The sequence below is a fragment of the Mustela nigripes genome, chromosome 13 (assembly GCF_022355385.1).
Source record: "Mustela nigripes isolate SB6536 chromosome 13, MUSNIG.SB6536, whole genome shotgun sequence".
Classification (NCBI taxonomy): Eukaryota; Metazoa; Chordata; class Mammalia; order Carnivora; family Mustelidae; genus Mustela; species Mustela nigripes.
The window spans coordinates 69,222,966-69,249,407 of record NC_081569.1 but is presented as its reverse complement, the minus strand read 5'-3'; the positions used below and the strand labels follow the sequence as shown (position 1 = coordinate 69,249,407).

The window sequence follows — 26,442 nt, the reverse complement described above, 5'->3', positions numbered from 1 at the left end:
TGAATACCTTTTCTTTCTTTTTCTTGTCTGATTGCTGTGGCTAGAACTTATAGTATTATGTTGAATAAAAGTGAGAGTGGACATCCTTGTCTTGTTCCTGATCTTAAAGGAAGATCTCTCAGGTTTTCACTGTTGAGCATGATGTTAGCTATGGGTTTTTCATATATAGCCTTCACTTATTTATTTATTTATTTTTTCATATACCTTTTTTTGTTGAGGTATGTTCCTTCCAGACCGACTTTGTTGAGGGTTTTTATCATGAATGCATATTATACTTTGTCAAAATGCTTTTTGTGTATTTGTTGAGATTATCATATGATTTTTGTTGTTTCTCTTGTTAATGAGATATATCACATTGGTTTGTGAATATTAAACCACCTTTGCATCCCTGGGATAAATCCCACTTCATTGGGGTGAATGACTTTTTAAATGTAGTCTTGGATTTGGTTTGCTAATATTTTATTGAGGATTTTTACATCTCTGTTCATCAGAGTTAGTGGCCTGTAGTTTTCTTTTTTTGTGGTGTCTTTATCTGGATTTGGTGTCAGGGTACTGCTGGCTTCATAAGAACGAATTTTCCTTCATCTTTTATTTTTTTTGAATACTCCCCCATTAATCTTAATGTATCTAATTATCTCTCTTTGCTTACTCAGTGTGTTATATTTGCCTCAGCTGTGTGTCACAACTGGCTGAACTTTGAGACTGCTTTAGGATGTGTGGTCTTTTTTAAAAAATTTATTTATTTATTTTTTAAAGATTTTATTTATTTATTTATTTGACAGAGATCACAAGTAGGCAGAGAAGCAGGCAGAGAGAGAGAGGAGGAAGCAGGCTCCCTACTGAGCAGAGAGCCCGATGCGGGGCTCAATCCTAGGACCCTGGGATCATGACCTGAGCCAAAGGCAGAGGCTTTAACCCACTAAGCCACCCAGGGGCCCCGGATGTGTGGTCTTTTGACAGGGTCATGTGGTACATTAAAAACTACTACTGACCCATGTAAGATGATTAGTGTTCATTGTTGGACCATCTACTGAATTTGAACTCTCATCTCTAATGAATCAAAAAGATGCCTTTCTATTGAGTAGAAACTGAGTAATTAGTAGTAACTAAGTAATAAGTACACAACTGAGTAATAAGGCTAAAACTACATCTTCTTAAATGGGATATCTAGATTTTAAGCTCCTTGAAGGTGGTTCAGTTTACCTGTTCCATAATGCTCAGTATCTTTCTTTGAATTTTTATTACAGTAGCTTTAGCAATGGACTGTTGAGTATTTTTTCCACAAGTAATACTCAGTTTTCCTTGCATTAAAATTCTTCAGTTTTCCTAAGAGCTAAGTGTTCTGTAATTCAAATGGAAAGAAAAGAATGCCTTACTGGTAGGGATACTTTGGAGGTTAATAAAATGCATCACAGGTTTAAAAAGCTTATTTCCTCACATTTTTCAGAAGATACCATGTCTAATTAAGATTTTGAAAAAAGAACAGAGAATAACTTGGTAATGTTGGCATTCCCCCCACCCCCACCCCCCCACCACAATCTGTTCTGCCTCTGTTAATAAAGCCAAGTTTGTCTGACTTGATGAAGCAGATGGTAAGTGTGTCATCTACCACTAGAAATCATTTTCACCGTTTCTGCTATGTATTTCAGGATTTCATTTCAGGTGTTGTGGCACCCATTCAGTTACCTTCAGGATTTTTAATGTTTCCATTCATTGAGCACTTTTGCTAGTAAGATCTATTTTTTATAAGTGTGGTAAATTAAATTTTCTTGGACTTCATAGTATTTTAACTTTTGGGACACCTGGGTGGCACATTTGGCTAAGCATCTGCCTTTGGCTCGGGCGGGTCATGATCTCAGGGTCCTGGGATTGAGTCCCACATCAGGCTCCCTGCTCAGGAAGGAGCTTGCTTCGCCCCTTCCTCTCCCTCTGGGGCTTCCGTGCCTGTGCTTTCTTTCTCTCTGTCAAATAAATAAATAAAATCTTAAAAAATAGTATTTTAACTTTTTATCTGAGCTTTAAAATCTTATTTGTTCAAGAGCCTTTTTTCCACCACAAGGTATACCTGATTACACCTTCAACTCAAGAATTATTTTTTTTCAATTTTGTTTGCTGTATTTATTTAAATTGTTTGTTTATGAGGTTTATATCTGAACATTTTCTAAAACACTTGGTTATTTTATAAAATTTGAAAATTATTTAAAACACTCTTTTCTTGGAGTGCCTGGGTGGCTCAGTTGGTTAAGCATCTGACTCTTGGTTTCAGCTCAGGTTATCATCTCAGAGCCCTGAGATCAAGCTCTCTATCGGGCTCTGCACTCTATGCGGAGTCCGCGTGAGAGTCCTTGAGATTCTTTCTTCCTTCCTCCCACTCACCCTCTCCTTCCCTCCCTGTTTGCAGTCTCTCTAACTCGAAAATAAATAAAATCTTTTTAAAAAATTAAAAAAATAAAATACTATTTTCTTCAGAAAAAAATTTTTTTTAAAGATTATTTATTTATTTATTTGTCAGTGATAGAGGGAGAGAGAGCGAGCAAGCACAGGCAGACAGGCAGGCAGAGGCAGAGGGAGAAGCAGGCTCCCTGCTGAGCAAGGAGCCCGATGTGGGACTCGATTCCAGGACGCTGGGATCATGACCTGAGCCGAAGGCAGCCGCTTAACCAACTGAGCCCAGGCGTCCCCAGAAAATTTTTTTCTTAATAGAGGATTATGATCTTTAGTAAAATCATAATTTTAGGGCTTGGATAAGAATTTTTGAGAAGAAAAAAAGAGAGAAGAAAAAAAAAGAATTTTTGAGAAGGATGATTTTGGCAGGAAGGAAAGGAGAAGCCTACAGAATGTTTCCAGAAGCTTTTCTTCCTCTTGAAAGCACTTCTCTGTTCCTAGATTCATTGTTTTGGTTATTTAAGGATTGGCTTCTTAAACTTCTTCCTTCTTTAAAGTGGAAATATCTTTACTTTTTAAATAAGATATGTATTTATGATAAAAAGACATGCAGAGAAAATGAAAATCCCCTTCCAAATAGTCTTTCAATAAAAAAGGTTACTGTTTTCTGTTCAATATATATTCTTTCAGACTTTTTGATGTCTTTGTAAACCACCCATATATGCACACATACTCAAATTAGGTCATATTCTTTAAATGTGTATTCTTTTTAACGGTGACATAATTTTTCATTATATGAATGAATATACTATATTTTAACTTGATTAATTAACATTAAGTGGTTCTGATTTAATGAATTTTATTAATGAACATTAAGTGGTTCTGATTTTTCTATTGCTATGAAAAATGAACAAACTTGTACATAAATCTTGTCCTGTTGTTTCCTTTTTATAATTTATTGAAATATAGTTAAGATAAAATGTATATTTCAAGTGTATAACTTAATATACACCAAATATATTTTATATAAATATACTCAATACATTATATTAATATAGCACATTAACTATATTAACATATAACTGTGTATATTAACTATATAACTAATACATTAATTTTATATAGTTATATTTTATGTAATTATATAAAAGGTATTAATATAATTAACATATTAAAATAGTATATTAACTTTGTTGATATTCTTTATTATACTTAATATACTACATTAATAAATATATTAATATCTTGATATATACTTTAATATATTTTATATAAATAAAATGTATATTTTAAGTTAAGTGAGTCTAGACAGATTTATAGACTTTCTCAAGATTGCTTTGACTATTCAGTCTTTTACAGGTCCATATAAATTTTAGGATCTTTTGTTCTAATTCAGTGAAAAAAAGTACTGATATTTTGATAAAGATTTAATTGAATCTAGATTGCTTTCGGTTGTGTAGACATTTTAATAGTATTCTTCCAATCCATGAATATGGTGTATCTTTCCATTTGTTTTTTTTTTTTTTAAAGATTTTATTTATTATTAATTTGACAGAGAGAAATCACAAGTAGACAGAGAGGCAGCCAGAGAGAGAGAGAGGGAAGCAGGCTCTCTGCCGAGCAGAGAGCCCGATGCGGGACTCGATCCCAGGACTCTGAGATCATGACCTGAGCCGAAGGCAGCGGCTTAACCCACTGAGCCACCCAGGCGCCCCTTTCCATTTGTTTTTGTCTTTTTTAATTTATTTCTTCAGGGTCTTACAGTTTTCAGTGTGCAGGTCTTTCACCTTTTGATTAATTTATTCCTGGGTATTTTATTCTTTTTGATGCAGTTAATGAGATTATTTTCTTAGTTTCTCTGTTCTTTTATTATTAGTGTATAGAAATGCAACAGACTTCTATATTTTGATTTTGTATTCTCCAACTTAACTGGATTCATTAATTCTAACAGTTTTTTGGTAGAGTCTTCTTAGGGTTTTTTGTAAGTAGTAGATCATCTGAAAATAGTAACATTTTACTTGAAAATTCCTTTCCTTTCTTTTTCTTGTCTGATTGCTATGGTTCTAGTACTGTGCTGAATAATAATGGCAAGAGTGGGCATTTTGTTTTGTTTCTGATCTTAGGGGAAAACTTTTAGCTTTTTATCATTGAGTATGATATTGACTGTAGGTTTGTCATATACAGCTTTTATAATGTTGAGGAATGTTCCCTATATACCACTTTGTTTAAAGTTTTTATCAGGAATGGATATTTGGTACATGCTTTCTCTGCACCTATTGAGATGCTCTTAGGAATTTTATCCTTCATTTTGTTCATGAAATGTATCATGTTGATTAATTTGCATAAATCAAACCATCCTTGTATCCCTAGAATAAATACTACTTGATTTTGGTGAATGATTCTTTTAATTTGTTTTTAAATTGGTTTGATAAGATTTTGTGGAGGATTTTGCATCTATATTCATCAGGGTTATTGCTCTGTAATTTTTTTTCCCCTAGTGTTGTATAACATTATTTTTTGTAATTTTCTTTGTGAGTGTGTATGTGTGTTTTTGTCTGGTTTTGGTATCGGGGTAATGCTGGCCTCATAGAATGAATTTGGAAGGATTTCTCTCTCTCCTATTTTTTGGAATACTTTGAGAAATTTTTTTTTAAATATATTTTTTAAGATTTTATTTATTTATTTGAGAGAGAGAGAGCATGAGAAGGGGAAGGCTCAGAGGGAGAAGCAGACTCCCTGCTGAACGGGGAGCCCGATGTAGGACTCAGTACCAGACTCCAGGATTACGACTTGAGCTGAAGGCAGTTGCTTAACCAACTGAGCCATCCAGGTGTACTACTTTGAGAAGTATTAAATATTTGGTAGAATTCACCTGTGAAGCCATCTGGCACTGGACTTTTGTTTGTTGGGATTTTTTTTTTTATTACCAGTTCAACCTAATTACTAGTAATTGGTCTGCTCAGATATTTTCATTTCTTGATGATTCAGTCTTAGGAGGTTGATGTTTCTAGGAATTTATCCATTTTTTTCCTAGGTTGTTTAATTTCTTGGCATATAATTTTTTTTTTGTGGTAAGCTGTAATTTTTTTTGTATTATTGTGGTGTTTGTTGTAATTTCTTTTTCATTTCTGATTTTAAGTCATTTTTTTTTCTTTGATTAGTCTGGCTAAAGGCTTAATAAGTATATCTTTTCAAAGAACCAGATCTTAGTCTCAATTGATCTTTACCATACTTTTTTAGTCTTGATTTCACTTGTTTATGCTCTGATCTTTATTATTTCCTTTCTTCCATTCATCTTGGGCTTTGTTCGTCTATTTCTAGTTTCCTTAGTTGCAAGGTTAAGAGATTCTGATTGTTTCTTGAGGTACACTTGTATCTTTCAGACTTTCCTCTTAGAACTGCTTTTGCTGCAACCTCCAGATTTTGAACCATTGTATTTCATTTTTATTTGTCTCCATGTATTTTTTTTGATTTCCTCTTTGATTTTTCATTGATCCATTGGTTGTTTAGTGGCCTGTTGTTTTTGTTTAATCTGTGTTTTTCTTTAACCACCCCCTCCCCCAGGATTTTGGGTTTTTTGGGTTTTTTTTGTAATCGATTTCTAGTTCATACTCTTGTGGTCAGAAAAGATGCTTGACATATTTCAGTCTTCTCAGATTTATTTAAAAACTTGTTTTGTGGCCTAACATGATCTATCCTAGAAAATGTTCCATGTGTACTTGAATAGAATGTGTATTTTGCTGTTTTTTGGGTGGATGGTTCTACATATATCTGTTAAGTCCATATGGTTTGATGTGTTGTTCAAAGTCACGGTTTCCTAATTGATTTTCTTTCTGGATGACCTATCCATTAACACAAGTGGGATATTTAAGTCCTCTACTATTACGGTGTTACTGTCAATTCCTCCATTTTTGTCTGTTAATACTTGCCTTATATATTTAGTGCTCCTATATTGGGTGCATAGATATTTACAATTGTTGTATTCTCTTGTTGGATTGAAACGTTTATTACTGTGTAATCCTCTTTTTTTTTTGGTCTTATTATGGTTTTTGTTTTTAGTTTTTTTTTGAGATAAAGCATGTGGGTGGGGCAGTGGGAGAGGGATAGAGAGAATCCCGGGTGGGCTTCACAACCAGCATGGACCCTGACATGGGGCTCAATCTCATAACCCTGAGATCATGAGCTGAGCTGAAACCAGGAGTCAGACGGTTAAATTGATTGAGCCACCTATGTGCCACTATAATTTTCTTTTTTCTAATTATAGCCTTTTCTTTCCACTTCAAGAGTTCTCTCACTGTTTCTTATGAGGCTGTTTCAGTGGTGATGAACTCTTTTTTAACTTTTATTTGTCTGGGAAGATTTTTTCTCTCTTTTAATTCTGAATAATCTTGCCTGGTGGAGTATTCTTGGTTGTAGGTTTTTTCCTTTCAGCACTCTGAATATATCATGCTGCTTTCTTTTGGGCTGCAGAATTTATGCTAAATAGGCAGCTGATAACCTTGGGTTTCTCTTGTATGCAACTGTTTTTCTTTGCTGCTTTTATGATTCTTTATCTCTAATTTTTGCCATTTTAATTGTTATGTATCTTGGTGTGGACCTCCTTGGGTTCATCTTGTTTGGGACTTTTTTTTTGTTTTGTGGGTCTGGATATCTGTTTTCTTTCCCCAGGTCAGGGAGGTTTTCAGCTAGTATTTCTTCAACGTCATTTCTTTCTAGTCAAGTCTCTGCCCTTTCTACATTTTTCATTGTGACCCTCTCTATGATTATCTGTGGAAGATCTGTTTTGCTAGTCTTCAAGTTGTCTTTAGAGTTGCTATACATATAGTTGTTGCTTTGGCATGTCTGTCAGAGGAGGTTAAGGTCAGGACACCATCTTTCCTACCTTCCCTAACTTTCTAGTAAGTTATGAAATTGGGTGGTGTAAGTCCTCTAACTTTGTTTTTTCTTTTTTTTTTTTTTTTTAAGATTTTATTTATTTACTTGAGAGAGAGACAGTGAGAGAGAACATGAGCGAGGAGAAGGTCAGAGAGGGAAGCAGACTCCCCATGGAGCTGGGAGCCCGATGCGGGACTCGATCCCGGGACTCCGGGATCATGACCTGAGCCGAAGGCAGTCGTCCAACCAACTGAGCCACCCAGGCGCCCTAACTTTGTTTTTTCTTAAAAAAAATTTTTTTGGGGGGGTGCATGGGTGGCTCAGTCATTGAGTATCTTAGACTCTTGATTTTTGGCTCAGAGCATGATCTCAGAGCTGTGGGATCAAGCCCCACATTGGGCTCCCTGCTCAGCATGCATTCTGCTCGTCCCTCTCGTCTACTTTTCTCATTCATTCATGCTCTCTCTCTCAAATAAATAAAATCTTTAAAATACGTATTTTTGGTGGTATTGTTTCTTTGATGTCATACAAATTTTAGAATAAGGCAGTCAGTTTCTACCAAAAAGCTTGCTGTGATTTTTGGCTGTGTTCACATTAAATCTTTATAGATTAGTTTGGGAAGAATTGAATCAATAACATTTGTATTTCACATCCCTGAAGATGGTATGTTTCTCTTTTTATTTAGGTTTTTGTTCTCTTAGCAGTGTTTTGTAGTTCTTAGCATACATGTACTATTCCTGATTTGTTATCTTCCTAATGTAAAAGGTATTTAAACAAATTATATTTCCAATTTTTTCTAATATGTAGAAAGAGAATTGCTGTTTGAGTTTTGATCTTTAGTCTTACGGTCTTGTTATCAGGTATAATTTTGTTTTTGTAGATTCTTTAGGATTTTGTGAATAAAGACAATTTTACTTTTCTAATTTGGAAATTTTCTAGCTGTATTTCTGTTAATGATTTCTAATTCACTTTTGTGTGGTTTTAATTTTAGGCACTAATAGATGAAAATGGGACTGCTCCATTTGAGTGAGGGATTGCTGGTGGTATAGGAGAGAGGGACTAGAATTGCCACATGTTCAGGGAGGCACTCTGCCTTTTCTTTATGAAGGCTCAGGGGTTTCTGAGGTGTCTCTATGGTTTTTATAGTATATGGCCTGAAGCCACTGCTATATTATGCAGTAAATTAGGTTAGGTGAAAATAATGCTAAGTTGAAGAAAGTACTTGGAAGAAAGCAACTAGTACATCGTTAAGTGGTTGTCTCAGAGTAAGCCCTTAAAGAGATTTGCTGTATAATTCAAATATACAAATAAATGAGACCTTAGTGGAAACATACATTATGTAATATAAACTGAAAATGAGTACCAAGATGGTAAAACCCAGAAATGTTTGTCTAGCGTAGATGATAGTGTTTGGACCTACACGCACTTTCCAGGAATACATAATTACATAATTTCATTGTTTCTTAGAGTGAGATTTTTGCACGGATGATATTGTATTATTTCCCATAAGACTCTATTCAGTATTGAGGATAAAGCACTATAAAGTAGATGCTTTCTGTTAAATAAGATAAAATTATTTTGGCCTTTTTAATTTATTTTTTTAAATTTTATTTTATTTTTTCAGTGTTCCAAGATTCATTGTTTATGCAGCACATCCAGTGCTCCATCCAGACAATATGTTCCCTCCTTTATTTATTTATTTGTTAGAGAGAGCGAGGGAGTGAGAGAGAGCACAAGCAGGTGGAGCAGCAGGCAGAGGGAGAAGCAGGCAGAGGGAGAAGCAGGCTCCCTGCTGAGCAAGGAACTGGATGCAGGACTTGATCCTAGGACCTTGGGATCATGACCTGACCCAAAGGCAGATGATTAACTGACTGAGCCACCCAGATGTTCCTGTTCTGGCCTTTAACAAAATTCTTAGAATTAAGTAAAATGATAAAGTCAGTACCTATTGTTAAGTTTATAATATCTTATTTAAGTGGGCATAAAAATGATTCCTAACAACTCTCTAAGTGCATTCACTTCATTTAGTGTGGAGATTAGAGAACTATGGTTTTTATGTTCCTAAAAGGTTGTAAGAAAAAAACCAAACAAACAAGGAGGCACTATGTGGTCCACAAAGCCTTCCATACTGTCTGGCCTTTCACAAGGAAAGTTTGCTGATTCCTGACATAATGTCTAAGAAGCAGCTCATATTTAAAAAGGATTGGTTTCACTTTTAGAGCTGTCTTCAAAAAAGGAGAGAGAATGTTAACAGTGACTAATAATATGGCCTCTTTCTTATTTTATCCAATGGCATCTGATTTCGGAATCTTCTCTGCAGTGACCTCTCTATGTTTAAATGAAGGATTTTGGCTTCAGTCTCTATTTGAAAACCACCATTATGTGCAGAGGAGATTGATAATGAGAAAACTATTTTTCAAGAGTAGTATCCTTTAGGGGAATGAACATTACGCTTGGAGTTTGTGCTATATAAAGCTCACATGTTAGTTTTTACAGATAGCTTAATTTTTAAAGGTTCTCTTAATTACTAAATTACTTACACTTTGAATTGTGTTATGTTCAGATTAATTTTATATTGACATATGTATTTTTGCAGGATGATTGTCTTTTGAAAGTATGGTATCCTATGACTGGCTGGAAATCCTCAATTATACCTCAGGATCATCAAGAAGTGAAAAGGAGACAGGCGTCTACCCAATTTTCCTTTGTTTATTTGGCACATCCCCGAGCTGTGGCAGGTTTCTCATGGCGTAAAACTAGCAAGTATATGCCCAGGTTAGACAAATGTGTCCCATAACTTTGGTGTGTTTACTTATGTATTTGTAAAAATACTATATATTTCTAAAAAGCAAAGGTCTTTTTAGTACATTGACTTGGTGGAAATGAAGAGCATAGGCTCTGGGTATTAACTGCCTGAATTCTAATCCTGCTGTTACTAGCTTTGTGAACATTTGCCTGCATTTCTAAAGTTCTCTGTGCCTTAGTTTCCTTCTCTTAGGTAACTGTACCTTCCTCGGAGGGTTGCTGTGAGACTCATTATCCTAGTGCATGTAAATACTGCAGGCCTTTGCACATAGTATGGGCTTAGGCTGTGTTAGCTGATACTGTTAGTAGTAGCAGCAGTAGTAAAGAGTCCAGGAAGGAAATGTTGGCAAGTTTGAAAGCACACACTGAGGGAAAATAAACATAGTAATAAACTGTCAATAATATACATGGTAAGAAAGCGTATCATTCAGTGAGTAAAGTGACCAGGTTTTTCTTAGGACCATCAACAGAACCTTTTCAAAGATTTAATTGTTGTAAGTTTTTCCTCAATGTTCAACATCTCTTAAAAGTATTAAAGAAACTACAGAAAAGCTCATATAAATGATTCCTATATCATATATAGAGTTATTAAAAAACTTGCTCAGAAATCTGTATTTTTGAGAGAAAGTTATTTCATGTGTGAACTGTTCACACCTGATAGGAAATACAACATATGTTATAGAGATGCTCAGTAAATGGGAAATTCGTTTTTGGAATCTGAGTTAAAAGTTTATTCTGCTTAAATTATTTGTGTCTGTTGAAAACATTTGCAGAGTACCTTTGACCAAGTCGGATTCTACATTTGTTATTTTTTTAAAGGAAGGATGATTTTTTATTCTTTTATAATGAGTGGTTAATTCACTTTAGCTGCTTGGTATTGTAACATTTTTGCTTATTTTAACTTAATGGAAATTGACTTATAGTTTGAAATTATATCCTTCTTGCAGTTTTATTTTGAAGATGCTCATTTGCTTACCTGTTTATAATCTTGTGATTATAAGAAGGATGATACAGGATGACACAAGTAGTGCTGTAAGCCCTGCAGTTTAATTATATTTCATGAACTTTTCTTATGGTCATTCTGTAATTTGCAACAATTAGGTTTTTTTTTTGCTCTTTCATTTGTTTAGAAGATACCAATATTCCCACTGAACCTTGTTTTCAAGCAGCATGTATGTAATCAGGCATAAACTTCTGTCTCTTTATCAAGACCATTTCCTGGTTTTTATAGTGTTCACGTTCACAGTGACAACTTGTGTATGATTTCAAGCTTCTACTGACCTCTCTTTCTCTACAAACTATAACATCTAAGCAGTTGGAAGCATACTGTACTGTCATTTAACTGAGCCATTCAAGGTGTAGTTTTAATGAATCAAAGTGTCAGGGACAGCTAGGTTGTTTCCATTTTATGGCAACTGATTGCAGCCCTTTATTCAGCCAGCCATCTTGCAAGTATAAGCACGTAGTCAGTGGGGTTTGGTGAGAGTGTGAAATAGGCTGTATAAATCTCTTACCATTACTGGAAAAATAACTGCTCTTGGTCATACTGTTAGTTGTGCACTAATGCTATTTTTATACATGAAGAACCAAATATTAATAAACTTTAATTCATCAGTGGCACTGATATTCATAGTAACTTCTGTTCACTTCTCTTTGTTATTAGAGGTTCTGTCTGTAATGTGTTATTAACTTCATGCCATGATGGCGTCTGCCGACTCTGGGCAGAAACTGTATTACCAGAAGATTGTCTTTTGGGTGAGCAGATCTGTGAGACTACCACTTCTAGTGTTGCCAGCAACCTCACTCAGGCTGGAAGACACAAAGACAGAATACAGCATGCTCTTGAGGTACTATATTATATAAAATGGAAATAAATGTTGAAGATATGTGAGTTTGGTGGGAATTTATAAGATAGGATGCAGGTAGTACACCTGGTACAAGTAACGATGAAATTAATAACAAATAATTCTTACTAATTTGTTTTGTGCTTGTAAGACAACTCATCTTATGCCCCTTAGAAACCAAGTACAATAGTAATGATCTCAGACATGTAGTCTAGGTAAGTAGTATAATTTTAATTTTTTCATTTTGCGTGTCAAATATGAAAATCTATAGGAATAAGCTTTGATTAGTACAACACATAAAGGACCCTGAAACTCTTTGTAATTAAAAATGTTTTGGGTGCCTGGGTGGCTCAGTGGATTAATCCTCTGCCTGCGGCTCAGGTCATGATCTCAGGGCCCAGGATCGAGTCCCACATCAGGCTCTCTGCTCAGTGGAGAGCCTGCTTCCCCCTCTCTCTGCCTACTTGTGATATCTCTCTCTCTGTCAAATAAATAAGATAAAATCTTTTAAAAAAATGTTATACTTTTGTTTCATGAGGATTAAATCTTACATGTGTGTTCTAATTAAAAATGACTGTTTTGATTAAGAATTAGACATAAGTCGACTTTTATATAATTGCTTATAATTTCCATAGTTTACTATTTCAAAGGCAGATTAATTTTTCCAATTTTTTAATGCAATATATATGAAATAAATGTGCTTCCTATGAAATTAGATTATTGGTAATCCAAACTGTTGTGTCCATTATGGTAATGAAATGAGATAAACACTTTTTTTTTTTTTTTTAGAGAGTTTTATTTATTTGACAGAGAGAGATCACAAGTAGGCAGAGAGGCAGGCAGAGAGAGAGGGGGGGGAAGCAGGCTCCCCGCTGAGCAGAGAGCCTGATGCCGGGCTTGATCCCAGGACCCTGAGATCATGACCTGAGCCGAAGGCAGAGGCTTAACCCACTGAGCCACCAGGCACCCTGAGATAAACCCATTTTTAAAAGTTATCAGAAATTTATTTTTAATTTTTTATAGTTTTTAAAAAAAATATTTATTTGAGAAAGAGAATGAGAGAGAGAGCATGAGAAGGGAGAGGGTCGGAGGGAGAAGCAGACTCCCCGCTGACCAGGGAGCCCAATGCAGGACTTGATCATGACTTGAGCTGAAGGCAGTCGCTTAACCAACTGAGCCACCCAGGCACCTGTAAATTATCAGAAATTTATTGAAGTAAACCTAGATTGCTAATTTTCTTAATTCTTCATGTGTGACTTCTTGCTACAGAAAGAATATGTGCTTATTCTAACATTAGATTAGAAAAAATGTGGAATTCAGAATCCAGTTATGATTCGAGTTATGTGTGTATGTGTATTTTTTCTTTGTTTATAAGATTGAGATCATATTATGCAGTAATGTTTTATAACTTGCCTTTTATACTTAATGTGTTATAAACATCTCTCTACATCACTAATTATGTTTTTACACTATTCTTTTACATTAACATTTTTATGGATGCATAGCCAAAATATTTTGCTGTTCCAGCAAGCAGAAATATTTTTTGGGTTGTGTAGGCTGAAGATGTACTCCTTAAAAGTTTTATATGAAGTAGGCTTACTTTGATGCTGTCTGTGATTGGGCACCATTTATTTATACTTTAAATTTAAAGTATAAACGAAATTAAAAGCAGAGGGCAGAATAGTTAAAATTATATTTTAATATTTGTTGAAATTTAGTGAGACAAAGTACTTAATTTACTACATGTTTACAGTCATTTTTATATACTTATGTGGCATTTTATCTTCAAATTACATATAAGCTTTTGGAAACTAGGTGTTTTGAGACATCTTTGTATCCTCCATGGTACCTGTTATATTGCTTTTCAGGTGTAAAACTGAAATACCAATTGCTATATAAAATAAAAGCAGTTGTAAGTAAACATATATAATTAGTGATTTGACAAATTTTTGCTACCTTTTTAGTAGTGTTATTAATTAATAATGTTAAAATTGTTTTTAATAGAAAAAGCCTAATTGTCTGATTTATAAGCTGCCTTGGTTTTTCCCATCCTTTTGTCTGAAACGCCTAACTGTAAGGTCTATGTAATACTTTATGTACTTATACATTTTGTTCTTCGGAAAAAACAATCAGCCAGTATTACAGCAACCTTGCCAAAATAATTTAAAGTAATGATAAATGTTAAAGATCAAATGAAAATAATTTCACAGACATTGTGGTGTATCAGGTCTATACTATATCCATCTTAACCCTATTAAGGAAATAAGCAACTCCGTAGCCGGGAGACTGGAGGTAGAGGACATGCCACGTAGATCTGACACTGTTTTCCATATGAAAGGAGGTGAGGGAATTGAAAGGAAAGGAAATTGAAAGGAAAGACCAGATGTATTACTTTAATACAGAAAGAACTGAGAGGCTGCCACATTTTATTTAGCTGACTGTGAAAAACAAAGAAATAGAATGGGAAATTATTGTAAAGCATGGTATTGGGGGTGGTTAAGCGAGAGAGTAAGGAAGTGCTGTGAGTTGGGGTTATGGTGTAGAGATACTTTGTTTTTAAAATAGTTCAGATCATTGGGTATGTTAGTGGAGAATTTTTATCCTACGGAAGTGCCTCAATTTAAATAAATCCCATAGGTCGGCACTTTCATGGCTCCTCTCACCTATGTAGATTCCCCTTATTCTGTACTTTTGTACTCTATTTTTCTTCTTTATAACAGAGATAATATATTATTTAGCTGTAACTGTTTAGTTGTTAGTGAGAATTTTGGGGAGAAATACTCTTCTTCCTGGTAGGAAGATTCAGGCTTTTTTTTTTTTTTTTAAACTGTTATGACTAGTAAATTTCATCTCAGGGGTGGGCTATCCTGCAAAAACCCAGACTTTGGACTCCTAATCTTAATAGAAGTTTCTACAGATATAGATGAGCAACTACTTCTGCCTTGAACTATAAAATTTGCAGAAACTATGGAGAATATAATCAGAATTCTTCAGTTGAAGTTAAGGTAGTTCCTTTAAAAATGTTGAGATTTTGCAGAGAAGAAAATTATAAAATCCTTAATAAACAGAAATACTTGGATTAGCATTTATTAGACTTTCAGAGTTGGATTTAGCTATTATTTTTCTGTTTTAGACAATACACCATTTGAAAAATTTAAGAAAAGGACAGAGGAGGTCTTCTGTTCTTGTGACTCACACCGAATTAATGCCTGACCAGACGGCAACGCATGAAGTTCAGAGACACATTTCCCACCATGCCAATGCGCTGTGTCATTTCCACATTGCAGCCAGCATCAATCCTGCCACAGGTAAGGGACAGTAAAGTTTTAGTTCCTATACCTACTCTGAAATAAGATAAATAAATAGAAAATTGGGACTACTCATAGAACCTGTTTTTCATTTTATGTTAATATTCTAAGTTGCCTTTAAAAATACTTCTTAATTCAAATAGGAAAATAATATATAAAGTACCATTTCTTAAATTGAGATTGTGTGATTCTCAGGAGACAACTGCAAATAAGTGTTTCTGAGCAACTCTGTTTTTTTTAGTATATAGAGCAAGGTTCTAAGTAAATTGGAGCTTTAGTTGAACATGGGAACACAAGTGGTGGCAGCCTAGTTAGATTGATGTCCCTCCCTTTTATATTTTCACCATTAATGTTTCTTCTCAACTTTTCTTAATGACCATCTAATATATTTTTTCATAGTTTTCCTTGTATTTCAGCATATCTTATTTTCTAATCCCGTAGATCTATTTATTTATTTGAGAGAGGCAGAGAGAGAAGGGGACAAGGGAGAGAATCTCAGGCAGATTCCCTGTTGAGCAGGGAGCCCAACCTGGGGCTCATTCTCACAACTCATATGAGATCCTGACCTGAGCTGTTGGAGGCTTAACTAGCTGAGCCACCCAGGCTCCCCGCCAAATAGACTTTCTTATCCTACACTTAGGGAAAGGTATTTTTATCTTCTAACACTGATACTTTCTTTTTTGCTCCTTTCCTCCTGTGAGGTTGAGAAGAAGTATTTTGAGGCAATTGTGTTGGCAAAAGCATATTTGAAAGCTTCTATTTAAGGACATTGTTTTCTTCTGTACACGAAAAACATGAAAAGGCACATAGATAATTTCATATTACATTGCTGATATAACTATATTTGTGTAAAGTTGCAGTCATATTTATTGAAATGGAAGTCACTATATCGCTTCAGAATGCAGAGGAGTTTATTTTGAAATGTTTGTTTATATAGAGGTGATATTCAATAATAGAATTCCAAACAAGTGATCTTTAGGACATTTGCCCCATTGTCACAGTGGCTCTAGATATGGGCTTCCCAGTATGGGAGCCACTAGCTACATGTAGCTCTTTGAGCATATGAATGTGGCTAGCCCATATTGAATTAGACTGTAAGGTACACACTGGAGTTCTAAGACTTAGTACAGTAAAAGAATGTAAGATCTCTCATTAACCATTTTATTTAATATTGATTACATGTTGAAATGATGATATCTTATGTATATTAGGTTGAAATAAAATATTACAATTAAGTTCACTTGTTTCTTTTTTTTTTTTTTTTTTTACCTTTTATAATATAGCTACTAGAATGAATATTGCCTATGTGCCTTGCATTTGTGTTTTGCATTATTTCAATTGGACAGTGCTTTGCTACCTGGTTAAATGTTACTTTACTTACTGAGTTCATGTACTAATTTCGTTTGTTCTAAGATTGAATTTATAATATTATATAATATTATATTATAATATTAACTTGTTTTCAAAATGTTAGTGGTTTAAGATTTTTGTAAATTTTTAACTTCTTTAAAAGAACCCTATCATGAGTTATTGACTATAATGAAGATCTAGCTTCAAGTGGAGTGTAATTAGTGATCATATGCAGTAAATTCAACACTTCTTAGAAAGGTTGACTTTTTAATGGTATACACTATGCTAATCAAACAGAATAGGATCACAGGATTGTCCTCTGTGGATAGGTTTTCTGTCACATATTTGAGTCTAAGTACTGGATATGTTCTTGTAGCCAGCCAGCTACAAGCTTCAACATCTTTACTAAATAACCTTCATCATTCTGCCAGTTTTATCTATTTTTACTTTAACCTACTACATACTATTTTGAAAATCATTTCATAAAAGTATTTGTACTATATATAAATACATAGTTTGACCAAATTGATTGCTAAATGCAAATAATTTTCCTCTTCAACTTTTTTTCAGGAAACTTTTTAGAGTTTACATTAAAGCTGAAAGCAAAGATTAACAAATACCCATATAAACCTTTACCCCAATTCACCAGTTGTTATTATCTTGTCCTGCCTGCTTTTATTCTCCCCTTCTGCCCATTTGTGTATGTCTGCTTCCTCTTCCCTTATTTTTGGCTGTGTCATTTGAAAGTAAAGTTGTCACCAACATTATCCTTCATCTCCTAAATATTTTATGACATAATCCAAATAGTTCAAGTGTGTCTTATAATAAAATAGGAGGTTTCCTCCATTACTACAATACTGTTACTGTATTTAAGGAACATGGATAAGATTATATTTAATATATAGTTGATATTAAAATATAGACTCTATTTTATTTACTTGATTGTCATTTCTTTTAAACTCCTCATCTACAATAGTTCCTCTCAGTTGTCAAAAAAAAGTCTCTCAAAGAACTTCTCTGTTATCTTTTAGTGCATCTTGCTGTTTGAATATTTGCTCACGATAAGGTTTAGGTGAAACATTTTTAGCAAGAATAGAGGATGTATTGTTTTATAGTATTCCTAATTTATAAATTCTATTTTATATGTTTTGTTTCATTTTTATCAGAAACCCAGGACTGTCATCCAGGAATTAGAAAAAAAGAACAACTTGGAACTTTATTTAACAGAACACTACCAAAAATATCCTGTGCATTTTATCTTTAGACTTTCATACCTTGCAGAGGACAGTGGTTTTTTGTTTTGCTTTCATTTTTGCTTTTTGCTTTCTGTTGAATGAATTATTTGTAATATTAATTGAGATTAAGGAGATTGATTTTTTTAGCTTCACTATTTTACATGAACTAGTCTATTTTGTGAATCACAGTTAACCCAACTGGAGGAAGCCTGCTAATATACTTTAGAAGTTTGCTTGTCTTCCCATGTTCTTCTTTGGCATTATTTTCTCCCAGCTTTTTAGTTTCAAACATTTTAGAAAGGTTGAAACAATACTAAGGTGTCTTAGTCTTCATGTCTTCATGTCTTCTACTTTGAATAAAAACTGTTGACATTTTGCCACATTTGCTTTATTCTCTCTGTATATACCTGTGTGTGTTGGGGGTGGGCATGTGTGAGTTTAATTCTTTCTTAATCTTTTAAAGTAAGTTACGTATAGCATGGCATGTCAGGTTTACATACTTCAGACAGTATCTCCTAAGAGTAAGGAAATTCTCTCACATGGTCACAATATTGGTATTATATTTAAGAAAATTAGTAGTTATTTCATAATCTCTAATATCCAGTTCATATTTAAACTTAAATTTCTCCAATTATCTAAAATTCTTTTTTTTAAGCTTTTTTAAAAATATATTTTATTTATTTATTTGACAGAGAGAGAGAGATAGAGATCACAAGAAGGCAGAGAGGCAGGGAGAGAGAGAGGGGGGAAGCAGGCTCCCTGCTAAGCCGAGAGCCTGATGTGGGGCTCGATCCCAGGACCCTGAGATCATGACCTGAGCCAAAGGCAGAGGCTTTAACCCACTGAGCCACCCAGGCGCCCCTATCTAAAATTCTTTTATAGCTACTTTTATGTTTTATTTTTCTGTTCCTCCATTCCCAAACCAGGATTTAATAAAGGTTCGCGCATTTGGTATATTTGTTTTTTAAATTAGTAAATTCATTCCATTAGTAATTTAAGTCATGTGCCATTAATTCTTAATATTTACTTTTACCATTAAATTCAGTTAAAGTTTTTACAAATCCTGCTGGAGTTATGTTGACCTTTTCTGTGTAAGTATAGAGTTAGTCTTTATAAAGACGAACTTATAAGTGCTTTAGAAGCACTGGGTAATCTTTTTAAAGACACAAGAAATTCATATTGAAATCTCAACTTTTTTTCCCCACAGATATTCCAAATGTCTTGGTTGGCACTGTATTTAACATTGATGATGGAAATGGGGGTTTTGTGGTTCATTGGTTAAACAACAAAGAGTTTCATTTTACATCATCTACTGAAATATTTATGCAGCAATTACGAAAACTTTCTGAGAAGCAGATAGATCATGAAAGTGATGAAGGAGAGAGAGAAGATGAGGAACGTTCACAGGAGGAAAAAGAGAGGGGTCTACATATGAAACTAGATCATGGTTAGTATTGCATGTTCAGATTTTTTCTTTTTGGCAAGTCAGCAGCTTCTTGTGATACCGCTTTTAGTTTATAATCCTTCCTTCCTGCTCTTCTTTTTTACTTTTCCAGTCACTTACCATCTACTGTGGTCTGTCTACCATCTAGCTCTATATGCTTTTGTTACATGTATTGCTTTGAGTAATATACTACTTTGGAAGCCCTGTCCTTTTGGGGGGATCACTAGTTTTGCTAGTGATAATGATAATGTGAATGAAATTCTGATTTCTCTAAAAGTAAGAAAGAATAGTAATTTTCAGTTCAGACCATAAAATGATTTTCTTTTTTTGTTTTTTCTCATTCCCTCCCTGCCCCGACCATAAATTGGAGAAGGGATTTATAGTTTCTTAAGATAGTATGCTGTTGATAGTCTAGTATGTGATTGCATTTTTATGATATTATTAGTATGTATTGATAAATTAGTGTGTACTGATAAATTTATTTTCTGATTCAGAATTATCCCTGGATAGAGAATCTGAGGCAGGCACAGGATCGTCAGAACATGAAGATGGAGAAAGAGAGGGAAGTCCCAGAACCTTTTCACGACCTAGTGTACCAATGCCACTGCCTACAGTTCTGCTTGATCGGAAGATTGAAATGCTGCTAACTGAATGGAATAAGAATCCTGATATGCTTTTTACTATACACCCTGTAGATGGTACCTTTCTAGTGTGGCATGTAAAGTATTTGGATGAATATAATCCTGGAATATTTAGACAAGTCCAGGTATATTTTACTGATGAAGCGGTTGCTATATTTCTTAAAAAAAAAAAAAAAAAAGATGCTATTCAGATTTACCATGTTTTCAGAAATATTCAAAAGATTCTGTTTTTGAGAGGCAACTGAGAAGAGAATACTTATTCTTGTTACCAAAGGGGGATGTATGACCACAGATTTTATAAACCTGGTTAATTCAAAGTAAAATGAATTTGGCTTTGAAATGTGGTACTGGGTATTTGAATATATATGTACATTGACTTTTTTCCTGGAATTCACATAATTTTGAATAAAATTGAATAAAATTTGAATAAAACTACCCTAAAAATGTGACTCAGGTCTGTCCCCCTGGTTTTATTAACTAAGTCTAGCTATTAACTTTTTGAACTTTTTTTTTTTAAGATTTTATTTATTTATTTGACAAAGAGAGATCATAAGTAGGCAGAGAGGCAGGCAGAGAGAGAGAATGGAGGAAGCAGGCTCCCTGCAGGCAGAGAGTCTGATGCAGGCTCCATCCCAGGACCCTGAGATCATGACCTGAGCCAAAGGCAGAGGCTTAACCCACTGAGCCACCCAGGTGCCCCTAAAGATTTTATTTGACAGACAGAGATCACAAGTAGGCAGAGAAGCAGGCAGAGAGAGAGGAAGAAATAGGCTCCCCACTGAACAGAGAGCCTGATGCAGAGAGCCCGATGGGGAGCTCGATCCCAGGACCCTGGGATCATGACCTGAGCTGAAGGCAGAGGCTTTAACACACTGAGCCACCCAGGCACCCCTTGAACTTTATTTTTATTGAGATTTGTGGTGTGGTCATTTAGTTATACAATAAGGCACTTGAACTTTTCTTTTTTTCAGGCTTCTTTTGGGCAGCAAATAGAGATAAGATATTATCTTATAGAGATAAGATATTTTCCTCTATTTAGAGGAAAAGAATTAGACCAGAAAGAAGTTGAAAATGATAACTTTTCTAGGATGTCTTGAAAATGGAAGTGTTTTTGGAAGACTTTCTGAGAGGAGGAAAACTACTTACATTGAATTCATATCGTGTTTTTCAGGTTTCTTTTTCTTCTCGGATTCCTGTTGCATTTCCCTCTGGTGATGCGAGTTCTCTTAGTAAAAATATCATGATGTATGCCTGCATAAATGCTACGAAAGATTCTCCTCACACTCTGTTACACCAAGAGATGATGGCTGTAGGCAGTCCTCATGGATCACAATCGTACTCCAGATCACACACTACAAATATGAACATTTTAGCTCCTACAGTAATGATGGTCTCCAAACACATAGATGGTTCTTTAAATCAGTGGGCAGTCACTTTTGCAGATAAGTCTGCCTTTACCACGGTTCTGACTGTATCTCACAAATTTAGATACTGTGGTCATCGATTTCACCTCAATGACTTGGCATGTCATTCAGTTTTACCATTGTTACTGACATCCTCTCATCATAATGCTCTGTTGACTCCTGAATTAGACTGTCAGTGGGACTCAGACAATAAAGTAAGTAGATTGATGGATCCTGTAAGACATACAAAAGGTTCCTCAAAACAACCTCTTAGAAATGCAGCGACACGTACATTTCATGACCCGAATGCAATATATAGTGAGCTTATTCTGTGGCGTGTAGACCCAATAGGACCTTTGTCCTACACTGGAGGAGTATCAGAATTGGCTCGAATTAACTCTTTACATACATCAGCCTTCTCTAATGTTGCTTGGCTTCCGACTCTTATTCCCAGCTATTGTCTTGGTAAGTGTTCATTTTAATTCTGAAATTAATAAAACCTTTAAACTGTTTTTAAATACACAAAATGTTTTATATTTGCCATTATTAGGAGGATTTTTAGCAAGTATTGAGAATGTAGACATTAGACTTATGTTTAGAATTTCTAGAAATTTGTTTTTAATTTTCCCCCCTCTCATGACATATTTTCCATTGATTTCTTTCATTAATAATTTTATATCCATTAATTTTATGTGTATTTATGATTCTGGACCATGGTTGTGTCTAAAAAGAAAAGTGTGTATAGGTTTCTCATCCTTCAGCCAACAATAAAAATAAACTATCTTTATAATGCAAGGCCTTTACTCTCTCAGGCACATACTGCAATTCTGCAAGTGCTTGCTTTGTTGCTTCTGATGGCAAAAATTTGAGACTCTATCAAGCTGTGGTAGATGCAAGGAAATTATTGGATGAATTATCAGATCCTGAATCTTCCGTAAGTATTTCCTGATCTTTATTAAAATATCTAGTCTGATAAGGAATTCTCTTTTTACTTTGTCTGGAACTTTTAGTTGGTGCTTAGGGAGTGAGTACATGTTCTGGGCTCTGTATGACAAATTTGCTTTTCTTAGTGTTTCCAGGTACATGAATCAATATCACACACCAGTATATTTTACATTTAAAGAAGTAAATATGCCTTTTTATCGAGAAATATCCTGATTTCTGCTGGACGTTTTTCACTTTTTAGTTTGGTTCTGTTAATCTTTCTTTGCTCTAAGGCAGCTTTACCAAGCCCTTTGTGTAGGTTGGAAAATTTGAGCTTTTCTGAGCTTTGTTGACCATTAAAAAAAATAATCCTGTGGTTAGAATATGTTATCAGTGGGTGGCAGTATCTATTCTGGTGGTTCTGTAACTGAACTGGAAGTCAACTTATATTAGTTACTATTCAGATTTGAATAGTGGATTTTACCTTTACCTCTGAATACATGCCTTTTTATAAAGTACTTGTTCTAACAAAAATGTTTCCAGTATTGAAAACCAAAGATATTTTTGAATATCTACTATGTGTCCTTCAGAGTGTAGGGGATACAGAGTATAAGTTTCGTTGTGTGTCTTTAAGGAGCTTTAGATTTAGTTGAGGAGAGAAATTATTAATAAAAGCTTTAACAACGGTTTCACGAAGAAGCAGTGTCTGAGGGTGGTATGTAACTAATTGTCAGACAGATGGCCCCAGAAGTATGCCATAATCCATAGGAGAGAGAGATCGTAGGAGGGTAGGCCTAGAAGTCTTCAGTAAGGACAATATTTAGGTTTGTTTTTGATAGATGGATAGGGTTTAGAAAGATCCTTTCTCTTTGCTGGAGTGAGAGAATGGCCTCAAAGTGTGGACACAGGAAAGTGCATGTATAAGTAAGGCTTGCTCCAGGAATGGTGGTACAGCTGCTTGGCCTGGAGCCAGAGACTTGGCATAGAGGAAGTAGCATCTTAGAATCATGGACTTGGAAGATACTTTATAGGTCATTTAGTCTAAACCAGCCATGTGATGCTTCATTCCCCTCTACCACATTTCTGCCAGTCTGTCCCCTGGCCTCAGAGGGGTGAGCCTCTGCTCGCAGCTCATGCTGCTTTTGAATGACCCTCACTGCTATACCGAAAATAAATTTGTATTCCTTAAATTCTGCTTGTTAGCCCTGGTTCCATTTAGGAAAAGTCTAATATTCCTTACATGTGAGATCATTTCAGATATTTGAAGATGACTGTCTTAATAACCTATGAAACTTTTTTCCTCAGGCCAAACCTCTCCCTCCCTCAATAAACTAATTCTGTTTTATATTTGGCTCTGGTTACTCTTCTTAGCAGTTTTCAGCTTGTTTATACTCTGGGTGTTGTAGGACCACTAGAATACAGCAGTATTATGGCCCCTCTCATTAGATTCTATTGTGTTTTTGGTAATCATGCTGATTCTTTGTTTGTAGTTGATTCATACTGAGCTGACTCTCATTTAAATATCCCCAAATTTCTTTATGCCTCTAAGCCATTCCGTATTTGTGCATTTGAGTTGTGGCCCAAATGAGTGCCTATTTTCATTATTACATTTCATCTTGCTAGGTTTAGTCTTTCAGTTTCTTTTTGATTCCAGATTCTGTTGTTTGCGTTATTGCCTTATGACTTATATCACCAGTCTGTTTGATGAATGTTGTTTCCACATCTTTGTCTGAGTCAATTATAAAAGTGTTAAACAGGATAGGACTGAAAAAAAGAGCCTAGCATTGTACATTTGAGATTTTTTTCCATTTTTATTGTCGGAAATATTTCTTCAGCTTGCCTCTAGGATTTCTATGAGGCAGCCTGTCATGTGTTTTGCTGAAATAAAATACACCCTGTCTGCCAAATATCGTGTAGTCAAAAAGGAAGTTAAATGATTGTTTTACTGTATAGTAGGTTAAATGTACCTACCCTGACGTCTGTTATTGACTAAAAACCTTGTACTAAATAGACATCACGGTCTTTAGTTTGCATTATATTGTTTTCCTTTTTGAAAATTGAAACATTTAACTATTGCTAGTATTTTGGGTGTGACATTTCCTATGATTTCTCCAAGAACATCTTCTAAAGTTCATTGAACTCATTTGCAAAATTTCCCACTAACCAGGCATTACTTTTCCAGAAAATTTAAATTTATATAGAGCAGTTAGATACATTCTTGGAATTTCTTTTTTTTTAAATGAATTTAATTTTATTTTTTTCGTGTGTTCCAAAATTCATTGTTTATGTACCACACCCAGTGCTCCACGTAATACGTACCCTCCTTACTACCCATCACCAGGTTCCCCCAACCCCACATCCTCCCACAAAACATTCAGTTTGTTTCTCAGAGTCCACAGTCTCTCATGGTTTGTCACCCCCTCCAATTTCTCCCGGCTCACTTCTCTTCTCCATCTCCCAGCATTCTCTGTTTTGTTGCTTCTGTTCCACAAGTAAGTGAAACCATGATAATTGACTCTCTCTGCTTGACTTATTTCACTCAGCATAATCTCCTCCAGTCCTGTCCATGTTGATATAAAAGTTGGGTGTTCATCCTTTCTGATGGAGGCATAATGCTCCATTGTATATATGGACCATATCTTCTTTATCCATTCATCCGTTGAAGGGCATCTTGGTTCTTTCCACAGTTTGGTGACTGTGGCCACTGCTGCTATGTACATTGGGGTAAAGATGGCCCTTCTTTTTACTACATCAGTATCTTTGGGGTAAATAGCCAGTAGTGCAATTGTAGGGTCTATTTTTAATTTCTTAAGGAATCTCTACAGTGTTTTCCAAAGTGGCTGCACTGACTTGCATTCCCACCAACAGTGGAAGAGGGTTCCCCTTTCTCCACATCCTCTCCAATACTTGTTGTTTACTGTCTTGTTGATTTTGGCCATTCTAACTGGTTTAAGGTGGTATCTCAATGTGGTTTTGCATTGAGATACTACATTCTTGGAATTTCTTAATTTGTCCTGTCTTCTACTCTTCCCTTTACCAATGTACATTTTTTCTTAGCCCTATTTTCATTAATTTTTAATTTTTTAGTGTTAAAAACATATTCTTTGTAGAAAATTTTTGGGTTTTTTTCTGTTTTTTTTTTTTCAAGCTAAATTCTTTTTTTTAATTTAATTTCTTTCTTTCTTTTTCTTTCTTTCTTTTTTTTTTAGATCAAGAGTGCATGTGCATGTTGGAAGAGGGGTAGAAAGGGAAAGAGAGAATCTTAATCAGGGCCCATGCCCAGCTCAGGAGTCTGACTCAGGGCTTGATCTTACCACCCTGAGAGCATGACCCGAGCTGAAACCAAGAGTCTATTGCTTAACCAGCTGAGCCATTCAGGCACCAACTAGCTAAAATTCTTGAAATGGAAGACCAGAGAGAAAGTAGGAATTAGTTCTTATTCTCTCCTTCTTTATTAACATTAAAGTATCAGCCTCTGTTAATGAGCTCATCTTTTCCTTTATCTCTGTACTCTGAAAATAGTAACTTATTCAGTTACTTAATTTTTTATTTTTATTTATTTATTTTTTTAACTTTATTTATTTGACAGAGATCACAAGGCAGACAGAGAGAGGGGGAAGCAGGCTCCCCGCTGAGCAGAGAGCCTGATGCAGGGCTCTATCTCAGGACCCTGAGATCATGACCCGAGCCACAGGGGCTTAACACACTGAGCCACCCATGTACCCCCAATGACTTAATTTTTTAAAATAAATTTTTAGTTTTTGAATAGTTTTAGATTTACAGAAAAGTTGCAACAGTGAACAGTTCTCATCCACCCCACAGCCAGTTTCCCCTATTAACATCCCATATTACTAGCCGAACTCTAGATGTACTAAGATTTAGAAGATTTTTCTGCTAATGTCCCATTTGTGTTCCAAAATCTCACCCAGAAACCATATTATATTTAGCCATCATGAATCCTTACTTAGCCTTCTCCAATCTGGGATAGTTTCTCAGTGTTCTTCATTTCTTTCTTCCTCAGTATTTTCTCATGACTTTGACAGTTTTGAATAGTACTGGTCATACATTTTGTAGAATTTTCCCTTAATTTGGGTTTGCTGTTTTTCTCATGGTTAGACTGGAGTTACGAGTTTTTAGGAAGAATATCCCAGATGTGAAGTACCCTTCTTTCACATTATATGAAGGGTACATGCTATCAACATGGTAAGTAGCTCCTTTCTTCTTTCTA

The 26,442-nt window shown here is 34.9% G+C and overlaps 1 protein-coding gene across 4 annotated transcripts in view; it reads left to right on the top strand.

The window, feature by feature from the left end:
• DMXL2 (Dmx like 2) overlaps positions 1-26,442 on the top strand; it is a 158,706-nt gene that overhangs the window by 54,190 nt on the left and 78,074 nt on the right. For all 4 annotated transcript variants that reach the window (XM_059372826.1, XM_059372824.1, XM_059372825.1 and 1 more), the window contains exons 7-13: positions 9,857-10,035; positions 11,729-11,912; positions 15,043-15,217; positions 19,010-19,249; positions 19,741-20,012; positions 21,059-21,755; positions 22,103-22,224. In XM_059372826.1, the coding sequence (XP_059228809.1) occupies positions 9,857-10,035; positions 11,729-11,912; positions 15,043-15,217; positions 19,010-19,249; positions 19,741-20,012; positions 21,059-21,755; positions 22,103-22,224 (1,869 nt within the window). The remainder of the gene's footprint in view (positions 1-9,856; positions 10,036-11,728; positions 11,913-15,042; positions 15,218-19,009; positions 19,250-19,740; positions 20,013-21,058; positions 21,756-22,102; positions 22,225-26,442) is intronic.